The following is a 17,109-nucleotide window of genomic DNA, read 5'->3' on the forward strand; positions in this document are numbered from 1 at the left end:
TGTCAGATTCAGTTGTGGGATCTGCCACGTTGGCAGCTTCACGTGTGTAGGCACTGTGTTTACCGTAAATCTGCAAGCTTCCTCATGGTGATCATGAATCGTCAAGCCACGGGCTGTATCTGAAACCGAAAAATACCTGCTTTTATTCTTTTCATTTTTTTAAATTACTCAAGAAGCTGTGGACAGATTGGTGGGCGGAGCCTGTGCGGTCGAGTACAGACCATGTGGCCATGGAGAGCCTTATAACCTGGTGCATTCTCAGCCATATGTCTGCATATTATACAGCATATAAGAAAAGGCATGAGATTTTCCTCTGTGCCAGCTGTCCTGAGTGTGATCAAACAGCATGTTAGGCATGTCAGTTGAATATTACATCCCTGTGATATTTACAGTCTAAAGTCTTTCTGAATCATTCAGGACTGTCTTCTTTTAGAAATATATGTATATATCACATCACACACACTGATCAACCAATGGCAAGTGAACAGTCTCTTCTCAGAGTTGATGTGTTGGAAGCAGGACAAATGTAAAGATGAGATCTTTGAGACCTAAGGATCTGAGACACCAGATAGTGACGTCTAGACGACTGGGTCAGAGCATGTCTGTAACAGCAGGTCTTGTTCAACACGCTCATGGGTAACTGTCATTGATGCATATGGGGAGTTAAAAGGGAATATTTGTCTAATAATAATAATAAAGAAATTGTATGGTAAGAAAGTTTTATTGATTTCATTTCTTTGAGGCTTTATTGATTAATGGATTCTGTATGTGTGTGTATGTGTGTAGGCTCTGTGTGATGAACTCTGAACCGGCTGCAGCCTCTTCTGTACTAGAACAAATTCAGTGCAAATGTAAGGGATATAAGACAGAAGGGTTTGGGTGGGTGGTTGTGTGTGTATGTGTGAGAGCTGCAAGTAAGCCACAGCTGTGTGAGCCTGGGTCGGAGCTCTTCCACCAGGGGAAGTCGGAGACGTGTGTTGGAGCTCAGAGAAACGATGATGGATGCCAGCTTCGCTCGGCTCTGCGTTTCCTCTCCATGTAGAAAGTTAGATTTGCGATCGATCACTGTCGCAGTACGAAGTCCCGTAGTCTCACCGGCTGCACAAGCTTTGTGTACACACAGTTCACACAGGCGTCGCATCCTCAGGGACATGCAAAACAAATAATAGATAGGGGGGAAAAGAACAGAAAAGCAAAAGATGGCTGTTTAGCACATTGTTGAAATGACATGATGCTATCATTATATCATTGTTTGTGTTGTTTTTTTTTTTGTTGTTTTATTTTATTTTATTTTTTTATTTGTGATTCTGGCGACATTGTCTCAGTCGACATCTCAAAAAATGCTGGTAAGTTCTTTTTTTTTTTAATTCGATTGCACTTTCAGTTTTGTGTTGCTCATCAGTGTGCTGGCTCTGAGTTCCTCATGCACATTCTGGATGGATTTGGAGCTGCTTCTTATGATTTATTTTTTAATTATTCTAATTTCAGTCATGTCTCACTCTTCCCTCTCAAGCAGATAATCACACTACACCTCATTGCCTGCTTTTTTTCTTTTTTTTCTTTAAAAAAAAAAAAGAAGAGATGATTGCTACTTTAGCGTTTTAGCTACGTCTCATCTCTGTGCACTCTCTAACACCATGCAGGCTGATTCCTCCAGCTTTTTTTTCTTTTTCTTTAGTTCCTTTCCATCCCTCCCGAGTCTTATGACGTGCATGGCAACAACAAAAAAAACAGCTTGCCTCTGCATTTCGTCAGTGAAAAAAATCGAAGGTCTCATTTTCTTGAGCATTGATTATGCACTGATTTGTGTGTTTCATTTGTGTGTTTGGCTGAACGATCCATACGCTCCAAATCAGAGATCCAGCCTTGTGGCAAGTGTGCGTTTTGTCCCGCCATACATCCCTCCCATGGATCCGTTCAGTCACGCCTGGATGAGATTGGCATTCAGGGAGTTTAGCTTTCACCCCCATTTCTAAAATCTTTTAAATTTATTTTTATTGCAGCTTTCTTCCATATTCCGTCTGACCGGTCATGCTTCGCTTCGGCTCAGAAGCCCAGAGCATGAATGCTGACCATCTCTGGCTGTTCATCACACGCGTGTGCCATGATGCTCTAGTTCTGTTATTTTTGTCTTAATTTGGCATGTTGACTTGAAACACGGTTTAATGCGATACGCCTGACATTTTGAAACCAGGCAACAGCTTTTATCCAGAGTGACTCAAAAGTGAGCGCGTATCTGATCATTATGTAAAATGTCCACCAACTGACAGGGAGCCATGGGTAAGAGCACAGGCCAGGGGTGGACAAATCAGTAGCCTCAGGCCCTGTGTGCATGTAAACATTGTGTGCATTGATCTGACCTGCCTGATCCAGCCTTGATGCCCTCCTCCTGCTCTGGGTCTCATCACCTGGAGGCCTCTCACTGCTGCTAATGATGAGCTACATGATCAGCCTGGAGACACACGTGATTGCTGTGGATAGTAGCACTTAGACATAAATTTAGGAGTGCAAATGCTATGAAGAGTTTTGGACTCGAGTCTTTATCAGACTTCATGTTTAAACTAGAATGAATTTCCTGGTTCCACAATTAAAACAGTTATAGCAGGGCATTATGTATTGATGAAGATGGATTTCTTTTTGAGCCTGTTTCCTCTCAATGTCTCTTCCTCATATCAAATCAGGGAGTTTTTTCTCAACATAGTCACGTTTGGCTCGCCCTTTAGGGATCCATTTAATTTCATTTTTTTCTATTACTGTAAAGCTGCTTTGTTTCATTGTCCATTGTTAAAAGTAAAACAAATAACGTAGAAATAAAATTGAATACGTGATGTCGAAATGCCTTAAGAATAGTGAGGAGAGCTATGTATGGAGTGATCGAGAAACAACGAAAAACTGATCCACATGAGGATTTGTATGTGTTGAGGTGGACCTGCTGTTTAATCTTCCATTTAAATACAAAGTAGTGTTCTCCCTGGGTCTCCTCTAAGCTCTCTGTGCATTAGTAGCAGCCGAGCAGTGGATTGTGGAGCAGTACAGTATGGATCAGAGTCTCTGCACAGAGGTTTAATGGTAAAACCATGCGGGAAAAAAAAAATAAAAAATCGCACTTCACGGTGTATAAGAACAACCGGATCAGCAGCCTTGATGGACAGAGTCCTTGCACTTTTATAACACTATAAAAAGTGCAGGCAGCAAGCCCACAGCATCCAGGCTTCAAAACCCAGCCTTTCCCATCTGCCTAGAAACCCTGAAATCAGAGTTTCTCAGAGTTTAAAAACTTTCTCGTTAATGCATTTTCGTGCAGGCAGGGGAAGGGAATATCAATGTTTACAAAACGCCTGTTTACATGTGGACTGGACCACAGTGCAGTGTGTCTTCACATGATTGAGTTTATTAATTATTGATAGGAAGATATGCGACACATCAAGCCCTTTTATTATTCACAAATGTTGGCTGTATTTTGATTTCATATATGGTTATAATTTGGGTCATGTATTTCTCACACCGATTCTGTAACTGTAGCTCGCTACTCTTTCCTGAATCCCATCATCTCCTGGGACATGACATATGAGATGTCTGTCTGTCTGTCTGGTGTAATCTAGGTGTTGAGCACATTGGAATGGACGGCGGTATCAGATCAGCTTCCAGAGCTTCAGATTTCATTCTGTTTAAGCAGAGCAACAGACTAAAGAGGCTCAAGAGCTGCTCTCTTTACGCATAGATGAAGCGAGGGTTAAATCCAACTGCACCACTTATCAGGCAGTCAGACTCTGTACCATAGGAAATCCTTAACCAATGTGAAAATAGACCAAGAAGTCTAAACCAGAAATCTTGGACGCCGTTAATAAATATTTATGTGCAAATGGTTCCGTGAGGATTTTTCCTTGGTTTTATGTCTGATTATAAAAAAACAAAACAAAAAAAACACAGGTCTTGAGCATTGGTTTTGTCCATCCCACCTACAAATGATGCAGGTGTCTAAACAATATTAGCACAGTATAGCCATAAAGATGATCTGCTGCTGTTATACAGCGTTCCTGTTGAGAGGCTCGGCGGTTAAGGCTCTGGATTATTGATCAGAAGTCAGGGCTTCAAGCTCCCACCATCACCACCACACTACCACTGTTGAGCTTCCTAACAAACTGGAATAACTGGAAGAATTTAAAGTATATGTAAAAAAATAAAGGTTTCTTTTTCAGCTTTGTGGATGATTCACTCTGCATTATCTCGGTGTCCAGAGCTGGACAGGTTCAGCTGAGGGTGATGAAAGTTTTTGAGCCTGCTAAGCTGGTGGATTTACTTTATTTTTTTAAATTGCACCAGTTATTTCCAGTACAGCGTGTTAATCAGGACGTTAGCACATTTGCTCCTTAGAATTCTTTTCAGCTAATTTTGGCTTGCCTTGGAAGTTCAGCTATTAGGTTATGTAACGCTGAAACAGAAGGTTAAATGATTTGCAGCAGCTGCTAACAGGGTTGTAGTCTGAACTGCCAGCATTAAGCAACCGAGAGCGCCGACTTTGAGCGAGTTTGCACACGAACAATGACCAGAGGAGGTGATTTGTTACTGGACTTCCTCAGGGAGACTGAAAACCCGCTATATTTTTTGCACTTGGCTGCTGAAATTGCCCCCAGGCTGTAACAGCTGTGTTCACTCAATCAGTGCAGGTTCATGTAGAGCTGCTTTTGTCATAGTTAGATAGATGCTCATAATTGTATTTTTTTTTTTTTTTTTTTTTTTTTTTTTAAAACGCACCCCTCTGTTTTTCCTCTGTTTCTAGTCGACTCCACTACATTTGGCAGCGGGATACAACCGAGTCCGAATCGTCCAGCTCCTCCTGCAGCATGGCGCCGACGTGCACGCAAAGGACAAGGGGTAGATATCTACACTTAACTACTTTCTGTATCTTTAACCGTTTTATTAGAGTTGTCGTATTGCATTCGCACAACATTGCGTCATTACTCTCTCCTTATTTGCTGTGACCAATGAGATCTAGAAATGATGAGAATGAGACCAATTAGAATATAAATGTTGTACCCCTTGAAAACACACACACTTAACCATCAGGAAGTCGGATGAGAAGAGGGTGAAACTGCATGGGAAAGATACATCAGAACAAGACTGGACCTTGATCAGATCTGCTCAGGCCTCACTGTATTGTATTGTATTGTATTGTATTGTGTGATTATTTGAGTAAATGTAGACTACCTGTTAGATCTGACCTCTCTAATCAACAAGTAGCTTTTGAGTATATAGTTTCCAGTGAGAATCATGAGCTCAACTCTAAATTTTATGAAATGCTGAACCCTGCCTCATTATACAGCTTTTCAGATTGCGATTAAAACCTCAACACTTGTCTAATACAAAGTGTGTCCACTTACATGCACATTAATAGTCTGGTCATTTCTGATTTGGTTTTAATGCAGTTATGCAGCACATGCAATTTGAACCTTGCTGAAGAAACAATAAAAACCCTTAAATATTTCCCAGCGATGTGTCTTCAGAGCGACTAATTATCCTCTGCTGTCTTGTTACAGGAAAACGCATTTAGTTTATTAGCGTTGATATTTGTAGCAGCCCCATTAAAGGAAATGAAATTATTGCTCTGACTCGTTTACACAAACACTGTTCGGTTTTTCTCCCTCATTCCATCTGTCAAGGATTAATATACATGAATCTTGTTTCTTGCAGCTTCTTCAGATTCCTTTGTGCATGTAAACGCACTCCATGCAGATGAATATTGATTGCACTTACATCTAGTTTTAACATATGTGTTACTGTTTGTGTAATAAAATCTTTCCTGCGCATGAAATACCATCATGGCATCTGCACCACTGGCTGATTTCCAGTGACGTCTCTCTTGGATTAGCATAAGATTTTAAGACGGCTATATGAACCAAACCTAAACGTAGCAGAGAGCGCAGTTGGCGTGTTTGCTAGCCAGGTTATATTTATATCCATATACAGATCACATGTTAATGAGAGGTGGAATTAAGGGTTTTTCAGTTTAATGTCATGGTTGTAAAGTGCAAATTAAAATGTTGAGCTTTTCCCCCTCCGTGTTCTCTGTCCTGCTCAGTGGTCTCGTCCCGCTGCACAACGCCTGCTCCTACGGTCACTATGAAGTCACAGAGCTGCTGCTTAAAGTAAGATTCTCACACACTGGTCCTGTTTTGGAATTACTACACAAGCATGTTACATAATCAACAAAACATAAACACATTGATCAGACTGATTATGAACATATTATACATTCAGATCCGTAAATATTTGGACAGATTATTTTTATTTAGTTGTCCTTCTACAGTACACCAATCAGGCATAACATTATGACCACCTGCCTAATATTGTGTTGGTCCCCCTTTTGCTGCCAAAACAGCCCTGACCCATCCTGCACTGTGTATTCTGACACCTTTATATCAGAACCAGCATGAACAACTTCAGCAGTTTGAGCAACAGTAGCTCGTCTGTTGGATCGGATCACACGTGCCAGCCTTTACTCCCCACGTGCATCAATGAGCCTTGGTCGTCCATGACCCTGTCGCCGGTTCACCACTGTTCCTTCCTTGGACCACTTTTGATAGATACTGACCACCACAGACCGGGAACACCCCACAAGAGCTGCAGTTTTGGAGATGCTCTAATCCAGTTATCTAGCCATCACAATTTGGCCCTTGTCAAACTCACTCAAATCCTTACGCTTGTCCATTTTCCCTGCTTCTAACACATCAGCTTTGAGGACAAAATGTTCACTTGCTGCCTGATGTATCCCACCCACTAACAGGTGCCATGATGAGGAGATAGTCAGTGTTGTTCACTTCACCTGTCAGTGCTCATGATATGCCTGATGAGTGTAAATAGGAGGTGAAAGTAAATAATGAATACATGCAGACTTTCAATTTAAGTGTTTAGTATATAACCGGATTGGGTGAACATTTTTATATAAATATAGAAATAAACACAAATAAGCAAGTGTTTATTGTTAATAGTTGGTTGCAAATTATTTGGGGTGGGATGCAGGATTTCTTCCCTGGTGATGCTCTGTCAGGCTTTTTACTGCAGCAGACTTCAGTTCCTGCTTATTCTTGGGGCATTTTGCCTTCATTAAGTGAAATGCATGCTCAGTTAGATTCAGGTCAGCTGATTTCCTTTGCCATTGCAGAACATTCCACTTCTTTGCCTTGAGTTGCTTTTGAAGTGTGCTTCGGGTCCATCTGAACTGTGAAGCACCATCCAGTGAGTTTTGTAACTTTTGGCTGAACCTGAGCAGAATATATAGCCATGTATACACTTGAAAACTTCTTCCTGCTACTTTTGTCAGCAATCACATCATTAATAAATACAAGCTGAACAGTTCTATTCACAGGCATACATGCCCACGCCATAAGACGAAGTGGTAGGCTTCGAATCATGAGCAGTCCTTTTTGCTTCTTTATACTGTTTTTATGAAGCCTGGCGCATGAAGCACCTTGTGCATTTCCAGCCGTTAAATGCCTTCCCCTCTCACTAGATTAACAGAACACTGTGAAGGCAATCATGGAGTTTAATTAGTTTAATAAAGAAATATGTTTTAATTAATATAATCAATAACTTTATAAATATTATGACAGTGATAGACCTTGGAACTGGGTATATTATGTGCACGTCTGTGACCCTGAATCATTGAACCTTCAGATGGTGAGCCAATAGAAATCCAAAGACTAGAGTTATAGTTACCACTTCCAGGTTTGATTGTTTTCCTTCTTAGAAACAATCTTAGAAACAATAACACATAAGAAGAACATGTTAAGCAGTGCTACTGTCATAGCAAATGAATCAACACCACCTGACCAATCAGAATGGTGAATTAAACAGCACTGTGGTATACGAGGATTTAACAAGTGGTCCACAAAGAGCAGCTCTCCCCCAAGAGCATCACCAGCTCCTGACATCTCCTTAAGCTCACAGTGCATGTGCTTCGGCTCCTTAACTCCAGATCCGATTAAAAGATGCTGTGTAAGGGATCAAAAGGACAATTAAAAATCCTGTTATCAGCTGCGGCTTTGTGCTTAACACGTGTTGGCAGGGTTATCAGAGCAGAGCTGCTTGAGGCTGATACTTGCTGCTCATCATCATCTCATCCATCGTGTTTTTGAGGTCATGTGTTGCTGCAGATGCTGGAGCGCTGTTTATTAGAGCATGCATCTCTTTTTGCATTAAGATGTTATTAATCCTCTGCTATGCTGACTTCGTCTATTTGGTCGATGCGGTTGGAACCTAGTTCATTTTGTGCTGTTGTCTTCATACAGCAACCATTTTCAGTTGGTTCTTGATTGGTCAGGAAGTTACTGTGCTTTGATGGACACTTCTTATCTCACAAAGGTTTTTTTTTTTTTTGCATGAAGCAGACTGAGAATCCGTCTGTCATACTCTTTTGCTGGCTTCAGATAATATGATGAGGGTTTTGCAGTTGAGACGTGGCCGATACCCTGATCAGTGCCCTGACTACTGAACAAGGGAGTTGATTGAGCCATACCTGAGTGTGACAGACATTTCATGCAGTTCTACAAAATCAGGCAAAATCTCTTACAGAATCAGTTCATACTCGTTCGTTCTTTCTTATGGTAACCAATCCACTGTTTTCTATTGGAATAGGCTGGATACTGATACTGGAGGAATCAGGGACGTAGTGTAAAACAAACAAAGCCGGACACACGGGCAGTTTGGTCAGAGCAAATCGAATTAAAAACAAAAATTGTTTGACACAGCCATCTCACTTCCAGCAGCTTTAAGGATGTAGCCTACATCACATTGTTATACAATGCACATTAATAAGCCATTATTTATTTCCCATGTTTGTACTGCCTCTAAAATAACTTGACTGCCCTCTACTGCTAATGTAGTTTATTTTGTCTTATTAGTATTTATTTTATTTATTCATTCTTTTTATCTGCAGTCCTGATCTTCATTTCTTTTGGAAACACACACACACACACACACACACACACACACTGAAGCAGAGTTTAATTCCCTGTGTTTGTGTGTCTTTAGCATGGTGCATGTGTGAATGCTATGGACCTGTGGCAGTTTACCCCCCTGCACGAGGCAGCGTCCAAGAACCGTGTAGAAGTTTGTTCCCTCCTGCTGAGTCACGGGGCCGATCCCACACTGGTCAACTGTCACGGCAAGAGCGCAGTGGACATGGCCCCCACACCCGAGCTCAAAGAGAGACTCACCTGTGAGCACATCACTCTTCTCATTCTTCTACTGCTGCTTCTTATCTCATTTGGTATAGCACGAACAAATAAAGCTAGTTTTGAGATGAATAGGGATAAATGCGCCAGGCCATCTTCATCCATCGTCGACTTAACACTGAAATATAGCAGTTATTATAGCTCAGAAACCAAACCAGCATAAATCAGCAAAACTTTTTCAATCAGGTTTTATTCAATTTATTTCTAGATGGGGTTCTTACTCCACAGCGGGTCAGGTTATTTATCTCTCTGATGAATTTCTTGTGAATTCCTTAGGTCAGCTTCTCATACTAAACCTTCTGCTTCTGACTACACCACTGGGTAGTCTTTTAGACAAGTAAAGCAAAAAAAAAAAAAGCCTCTGAGCTGATCGCCAATTTGTCTGAACAGCCTTTTAAGAACAAAGTGCAGCACAAAGCCCAGAGATAAAACGCTGCGTCTAGATTTAAGATGGTGTCACAGTACAGAACATGCCAGGATATTTACCTCTTTTAAATTGCCTTCACACTCACCACCATCTCCTGTTTTCTACTGCTGTTTTTCAGACGAGTTTAAGGGTCACTCGCTGCTCCAGGCCGCACGCGAGGCCGACATGGCCAAAGTGAAGAAGACGCTCGCTCTGGAGATCATCAACTTCAAACACCCACAGACCCATGAGACTGCGCTGGTGAGTTCTGCCCTAACACACACATGCCTGCCAAACCTCACACTTTTTGGGTAGATGCTCTGAATTTTAACATCAGAGCACGCTGTTATGACTTATCACTCAGCAAAAGATCACTTCCCCATCTCACATCATGAATATGATTTACCTCAGAGGAAGCTTGAAGCCTCACTTCTGACCTCTGTGTGTTAATTACTTGGTCTGTGCCTCAGAATGACATTTAAATACTCTCAGTGATGTTGGACAATATTGTCATTGCAGCATTGTGCTGTTGCCTCGCCACACCCCAAAAGGAAGCAGGTCACCGAGCTGCTGCTGCGGAAAGGCGCCAACGTCAACGAGAAGAACAAAGAGTAAGTGCAAGTGAATGTTCTGGACTTGATTTTGTTTTGAACATCAGATTCATATTGCACACCATTTCTCTTCAGGTCATTTTCACCATGAGACTGTGTTTAAAATATCTCCTTCCATTTCTGTTCCAACCTGTTAGCAAATTTCCAAAACTGTAGTCATGCAAAAATCCTGGAAATATAGAAGCGATTAAGGAGAAAAGACTCTACTTTATCCACTGCCCAGAGAATACAGTAGTTTTATTATGTGTGTGGAATGAAAAGAAGCAAAACAGAAGCCTAATGGGGCGATTTATCATTTGTTGTTTGTTCATCTTCAGTAAGTTGTGTTCATAGTTACTCATCATGGTGGAGATGAATGTTTTGTTATTAAAATTAAGAAAAAGATTCATTTGTTTGGTTGTCAAATAAGCGTGCGTGAACATTGGTCACTATCAACTACTGAAATGTGGCTGAAACTTTTTATTTAAAACAATTACATTTTTCAATCACTATACTCTTTGTGGACTTTATCACACTAAATATAATATATATTATATTATATATTATATATAAATATATATATATATATATATATATATATAGCTAATTAACTAACTCTCTGCATAACATTATGACCACTGAGAGGTAAAGTGAACAATACTGATTATCTCCTATATGTTAGGCAGCAAGTGAACATTTTGTCCTGAAAGTTGATGTGTTAGAAGCAGGAAATATGGGAAAGCATAAATGAGTGAGTTTGACGAGGGCCAAATTGTGATGGCTAGACGACTAGATCAGAGCATCTCCAAAACTGCAGCTCTTGTGGGGTGTTCCTGGTCTGCAGTGGTCAGTATCTATCAAAAGTGGTCCAAGGAAGGAACAGTGGTGAACTGGCGGCAGGGTCATGGGCGGGTAAGGCTCATTGATGCACGTGGGGAGTGAAGGCTGGCTGTTTCTGATAGAAAGGTGTCAGAATACACAGTATTCTGCAGCAAAAGCGACACAATATTAGCCAGGTGGTCATAATGTTATGCCTGATAGATGGTAAATAAGCCATGGTAAATAAGCCAGATACAGTTTGTGGATGTTGGATTTCTACACATTGATATCTCCTTTCTTTCTCTGTTTTATTCTGTAGCTTTATGACTCCTCTGCATGTGGCAGCTGAGAGAGCTCACAATGACATCCTGGAGGTGCTTCAGAAACATGGGGCCAAGGTACACACACACCCCGATATCAGTGATCATCGTGCATCACATCACATCGCATCACATCACGGGCCATCTGGCCTGTCTGTACTGTAACAGAGCGCTAGAACACATCGGTAGTGCAATTACTCACACGTCTCCTCTTATCACACACACGTACACACATGCTTCTTAGCACTCAGCTCACTCTCTCACCTCATATGAGCAGGAGAAGGCAGAGCTGTCCCTCTCATGTCCACTCTCACCCTTTCCATTAGTAATAATGAGATCCAGTGGCTTGATGTAAGAGACCACATCTAACAAAGCATCTCTGTCTGAAAATAATGGATGAGGCCCAGGTAAAGACTCTTTGATGATATGTAGGCTACGCCTACTCATCACCATTTCTGTACGCTTTGCTAGTCAATAAGGTGAAACGTTCAGCTTTTGTGACCTGGATCGCGGCTACACAGACAATCTCTAAACATATCAGTCATGACAGCTAATACTGACATATCCCTGTGCATTGTTTTCTTTCTGTTTATTCCTTCTGTCCCTTCCTCCCTAAGGTGTTGTCTGTCACAGTGTCTAATATTGTGTCTACTATAATTAGCATTTTGTTTTTGCCATAGCTGTATTGTGTCCCTGTGTTTTAGTTATTCCTAATTAAAGTATCACACATTTAAAGAAAATGCACAGAGGGAGCGGGATTTCTGTCTACAATAACATTTTCATCACTGTTTTAAGTTTACTTTAAATTACAGCTGTACTTGCACCAATGTGCACTTTGAGAAAACTTTTTGAAATTATATCATGAGAGAACTTTTTTCCAGAATGATCGCATCGTAGCGCTGTATATATCTTCACTCGTGCATGTTAATTGTTTGTACAGGACAGCTAGTGACCTGAGAGGACGTTCTCGATGCTTTCTGATTTTATCGTTAGAATTTTTCCACGTCATTACTCTTGTCATTTGTAACATCTATGGTGCATGCCGTTCGTTTGCCACCGTAAAGTTTTTGTCATTATTTAAAATGCGCCATTAAATGCTCACTAGGCTTAAATTCCTTCAACCTCTTCACCGGAAACTAGATGTTGAATGTGTAAATCACAGGTGGGCTCTTTATCTGTTAACATGCCACCTTTGAAATGGATTAAGGTGACATTTCTGTGGTGAAGCTCATGCCAGAAATCTGTGAAGCTAAAGCTTTTTGGCGTCGAGTCAAAAGCTTAGTTTTCTCTGCGGGCCTGAAACTATCTGAGAGGTAAATCATTTATATCAGCGCCGGAGCAGCGGTGCTTAAGAGTCTGCCAGATCAATGCAGCTCTTTTCAGGGAGCCCAATCAGATAAGTATGGAGTGATTGGACAGCCGTTCAGGCTCTGCCGTGGAGTTCAGAGCCTTCGTGCTGCTTCGCTGCGTCCACTGCAAAACGTCCCCCTTCGTGTTCTCCTAACGAAAAGAGTTTATCTAATGAGCTCTTTCCCAGCCTCTCTTTGTCCTTGCCTTGGTATCCTGGTGAGGACAGTGCAGCGTTGTCTGGGCACTGGCATGTTTTTTATGGTTATTTCAGACCACAGTCTGAGAAACGCTTAGCTTCATTCAGGTCAGTTTTAACCGTGTTAACATAAACAATTGTGCTGTTTATTATTGTCAGCTTTTCTGTTACCTCAGAGTTGTGGCGGTTTTGCAATTGTGTGCGGGTGTGGCATCTTCTCTTCGTAATTTACTGCCACTTCTGAGGAAAACATCCTTGACAGTTCTGTCTCACAAAGTTGCCGAGTGTTTCCTGTTTGTCTCACATTTCGAACTACTTGAACCTATCATATGTTCCAGTAAGTTCAAGTGGAGCAGGTGAATCTGTGCTTTCATCATGGAAAGCCTAAAGGTCATGGAAAAGGAGCAGTAACCAAAAAAACGAGGCAATCGGTCTGACTTGAGTGATGTATGAGGAAAGAAGGTAAAGCAGAGTTAGTAATGGGATTGGATTCTTTCACATTTCAGTTGTTTTTATCAAGGTTTTCTTTTTTGCAAAACATAGAAGAGACCAGTGATGTTTGAACACAGCAGTTTTCTCCGTGTCAAAAGCTTGACTTCACTTCATTTCACTTTCTTTTTCTGAGTTATAAACTGCCAGTGTGACTCGATGGCTGTTTCCCCTGACTCACTGTGATGGACTGGGTGGTGATGAGTGGCCAGGCTGAGCGGAGTGTGAACAGAGGGGGGCGGGGTTGAGTGTGTAAACAGATGGCGTGGCAGTGTCGCACTAATAAGCAGACTGGGGAGCAGGGAGGTAAATACACCATTTCAGCTCAGCTGGCCTTGCAGCTCGAGTCAGCACAGAGCAGTGCTGATGGCGGGAACATGGTACACGCGAGAGAGAGAGAGAGAGAGATGGGCTGAGCCGACTCCAGACCGTTTCATGTGCATGACTGCAGCATGAACCCATCCAACTGTCACTGTGTGTACAATTATAGGTTGGAATTGTGAATCGGGAATGAATCTCCCGCACACAGCATGTCAGAAGTTATGATAAAACTTTGCAGAGTTGAGCCTCAAGTTGGAGGAAAATCTGCACACACAAACACACCACTGGTTTCTCGCCTGTCCTCTCTTCTCCATCTGTACAGTGCTGATGGTCCTTGAAGAAGAGCTGGAGTTGCCCAAGGGCACGTCTGATTAATTCATGTCTGTGTTCATTTGAAAGTGGGCCGGCTTTATTCACATTTCTGTCTTTTCCTCTGCTACACTTCCATCGCACCTTGATTTACTCAGTGAAGACTGAGAATACAAATGGCCAAATTCATTTCTGGATGTTAAACCCCTCTGGAGTTAAAGCATACCTTCTTTAAATTGTGCCTAAAGACAGAATCAGTGTGCTGTATAATACCTTATTCAGATCGGATTAGTTTGACATTGGGAGATGGGGGTAATGAAATTATTACTGAGTATTACTCTAGGATTTTAGTCCCATCAAACTCAGTTGTCAGTAGTTCTTTTATGGTTTGTGTGTGCATGTGTCTGTATGATTACCTTATGTTCAACCCTATAAAAAACATCAGTAGAAATAAACCTAGGACTATGTCCTGTTTGAATTGAGAGTTTAGTAGAGGTTAGGTTATATACTCTAGGAAAAGAGGTTTTGCACTTTATCTTCACTATACTTCACTCTTTTCTATAATTTGCCACTGAAACCAAAACACATATAAATGACCTTTAAAAGGTTGTTACTGCGACCTGATGAATCTTGGGGTTTTTCTTTAGGTATGTTACTGAGTTCGTAGCACAGATACAAGCCATTTTGTGTGGCCTTGCCCCCTAAGTCTACAATCAGTGCATGTATGTAGTATGTGTGGACATTTTAGCATAATCATCATGAAGACACTGCCATCTCTGTAATTTATACAGATCATTGCTGCTAATTTATGGCAGTACTAATGTACACTATTGTTGCTATAACCATCCTGTTATCTCTGGTGTAGAATGCATTACCTCACTTGCAAATCTGGCGCTTCCTTATACAAGTGTTTGTGTCTGTGTGTATTAACTCAGATGAATGCTGTGGACACGCTGGGACAGACGGCTCTGCACCGGGCGGCTCTGGCCGGTCATCTGCAGACGTGTCGGTTGCTGCTGAGTTACGGCGCGGATCCAGCCGTCGTCTCGCTGCAGGGCTTCACCGCCGCACAGATGGGCAACGAAGCTGTCCAGCAAATCCTCAACGGTAAATACAACCACTTACACAGCACGTGATCCCTAGATGTCTGATGCTGTCAGATGCTTGTTAACATTCATAACTGTACTTGTGTCCTGTGTAGAAAACATTCCAGTGAGGAACTCGGACGTAGACTACAGGCTTTTAGAGGCAGCTAAAGCAGGAGACCTGGACACTGTGAAGGTGACTAATGCACTCGCATGTATATGGGAGGGAAAAAAAACCCCACAATTTTTACTTAATGTGACATAAATCTTAATGCTTAAATCTTTTGCATTTACATCTGAGGTGTTAAAGCAGTGAAAATCAGAATACACTTCTAAGTTAGACCAAAAAAAAAAATCATTTACCCAGTTAGATTAATATTTATGTGGTGTGCTCAAGGACAGAGCTTCCAGACACAACATAGCCTTCTCATATGCCAAACGCTCCCCCACACTGGTGGACAAGTATCTTCTCTTCAAACAGAAGAACGTGGCTTTTGTGCAAGAATGGTTCTGTCTTTCAGTTCCACTCGGTGATCGATCCAAATTCGAGCACATCACGTTCCCGTCTAGTCTCTTTTAGCAGTTCATGTCTTTGCTCATTAAGCCGACACTACAGCCAGGATCCTTCTATAGCCGCATTTGTTTGTTGTAAAAGTAAAATACTCAGAATAATCACTTCGAGGCAGGTTCAGTACATTTTCTCACCAGGACCATCAAATAAATTCAGACTCTAGATGCTCTACAGTCATCTTGTGGACCGAAATGGAATTGAAAGATCTGTTCTTCAACTAAGGAGCAGTATAGCGTAACATGCTCAGCTAATGACAAAACGTGTAAATGATATGGCAAGCTAAAAAATTTGACACTTTGACCTCTTGTGTGTCAGAAATTGTGTTCTGTTACAACCAACCACATTCGATGCACTAGGTGTGTTGGAGTACGTACTGGTCAGTGTATGTGTGTAGTATGAATACAGTCTGGACATATTACATCCACCATGTTTGTGTTATCATGTGACCCAAGTCATGAAATTATTTTTCAAATAACTGATTTCCCCCATGTTAGTGTTTATGGTCAATTTTGTGTGTTTGTAGCATTGTGCATTGTATTTCTGACATTTCTGGGTGAATGGGACAGACCAGAGCACGGAAGTATTTTTTTTCCTGTATGTTCCCTAATCCTGTTGCATTCATGTTTATATTGTTCTGTGTGCATGCACTGTCTCTCTCTCTGCAGCAACTGTGCTCTGCTCAGAATGTGAACTGCAGAGATCTGGAGGGACGTCACTCCACGCCGCTGCACTTTGCGGCAGGCTACAATCGCGTAGCTGTGGTGGAGTACCTGCTGCATCATGGCGCAGATGTCCACGCCAAAGACAAAGGGTGAGTGTGAGCCGCCAGGATGTGTTCAGGCAATGAGATCTGTTCTACTGGAACATTACACTGTTTGTTTGTTACCAGGATTTGTGTTGTGAAGTTTAGCACACGCTCATTAACATGCAGGAATCCTTTAGTTTTGTAAAAGTTTTTAGGACAAGGTGAAGACAAATGACTTCCTGTAGCAAACTGCATGAGCATTCAGCACTAAAAAGAGACTTTTGGAAATGAAATGACTGTGAATAAGGCTGTCTGGGGTGGTGTGATAAAGTGGAGTTACTCTCATCATCTGGAAGTTGATTATTAGTATAACAGCATGGTCCTAATTGTTTTATTCCTCTTGCACCACAGCAATTTGTCAGCAACACAGATGTATTCTTTGTTAAATAATGATCCATTTTTACATTGAAGATTATGGAATGTCTATGAAATAATTCTTGTTCCCTCACATGAGTTGGTTAAGGCTCTGGGTTGGTGATCAGAAGGTCAGGGTTCAAGCCCCAGCACTACGAGCTGCCACTGTTGAGCAAAGCGCTTAACCCACTCTGCTCCACGGGTGCTGTATATAGTAGCTGCCCCTGTGCTCTGACCACAACTTTCTCAGCTTTGATATAT

The 17,109-nt window shown here is 41.6% G+C and overlaps 1 protein-coding gene across 4 annotated transcripts in view; it reads left to right on the top strand.

The window, feature by feature from the left end:
- The window catches only part of tnksa (tankyrase, TRF1-interacting ankyrin-related ADP-ribose polymerase a), a 109,407-nt gene that overhangs the window by 72,763 nt on the left and 19,535 nt on the right, over positions 1-17,109 (top strand). For 2 of the 4 annotated variants that reach the window (XM_058415030.1, XM_058415028.1), the window contains 10 exons: positions 1,326-1,346; positions 4,781-4,875; positions 6,080-6,146; positions 9,031-9,217; positions 9,779-9,900; positions 10,159-10,250; positions 11,368-11,446; positions 14,969-15,140; positions 15,235-15,314; positions 16,355-16,500. In XM_058415030.1, the coding sequence (XP_058271013.1) occupies positions 1,326-1,346; positions 4,781-4,875; positions 6,080-6,146; positions 9,031-9,217; positions 9,779-9,900; positions 10,159-10,250; positions 11,368-11,446; positions 14,969-15,140; positions 15,235-15,314; positions 16,355-16,500 (1,061 nt within the window). The remainder of the gene's footprint in view (positions 1-1,325; positions 1,347-4,780; positions 4,876-6,079; positions 6,147-9,030; positions 9,218-9,778; positions 9,901-10,158; positions 10,251-11,367; positions 11,447-14,968; positions 15,141-15,234; positions 15,315-16,354; positions 16,501-17,109) is intronic. The other 2 variants (XM_058415031.1, XM_058415029.1) reach the window with 1 other exon arrangement.

The sequence above is a fragment of the Hemibagrus wyckioides genome, linkage group LG18 (assembly GCF_019097595.1).
Source record: "Hemibagrus wyckioides isolate EC202008001 linkage group LG18, SWU_Hwy_1.0, whole genome shotgun sequence".
Taxonomy (NCBI): Eukaryota; Metazoa; Chordata; class Actinopteri; order Siluriformes; family Bagridae; genus Hemibagrus; species Hemibagrus wyckioides.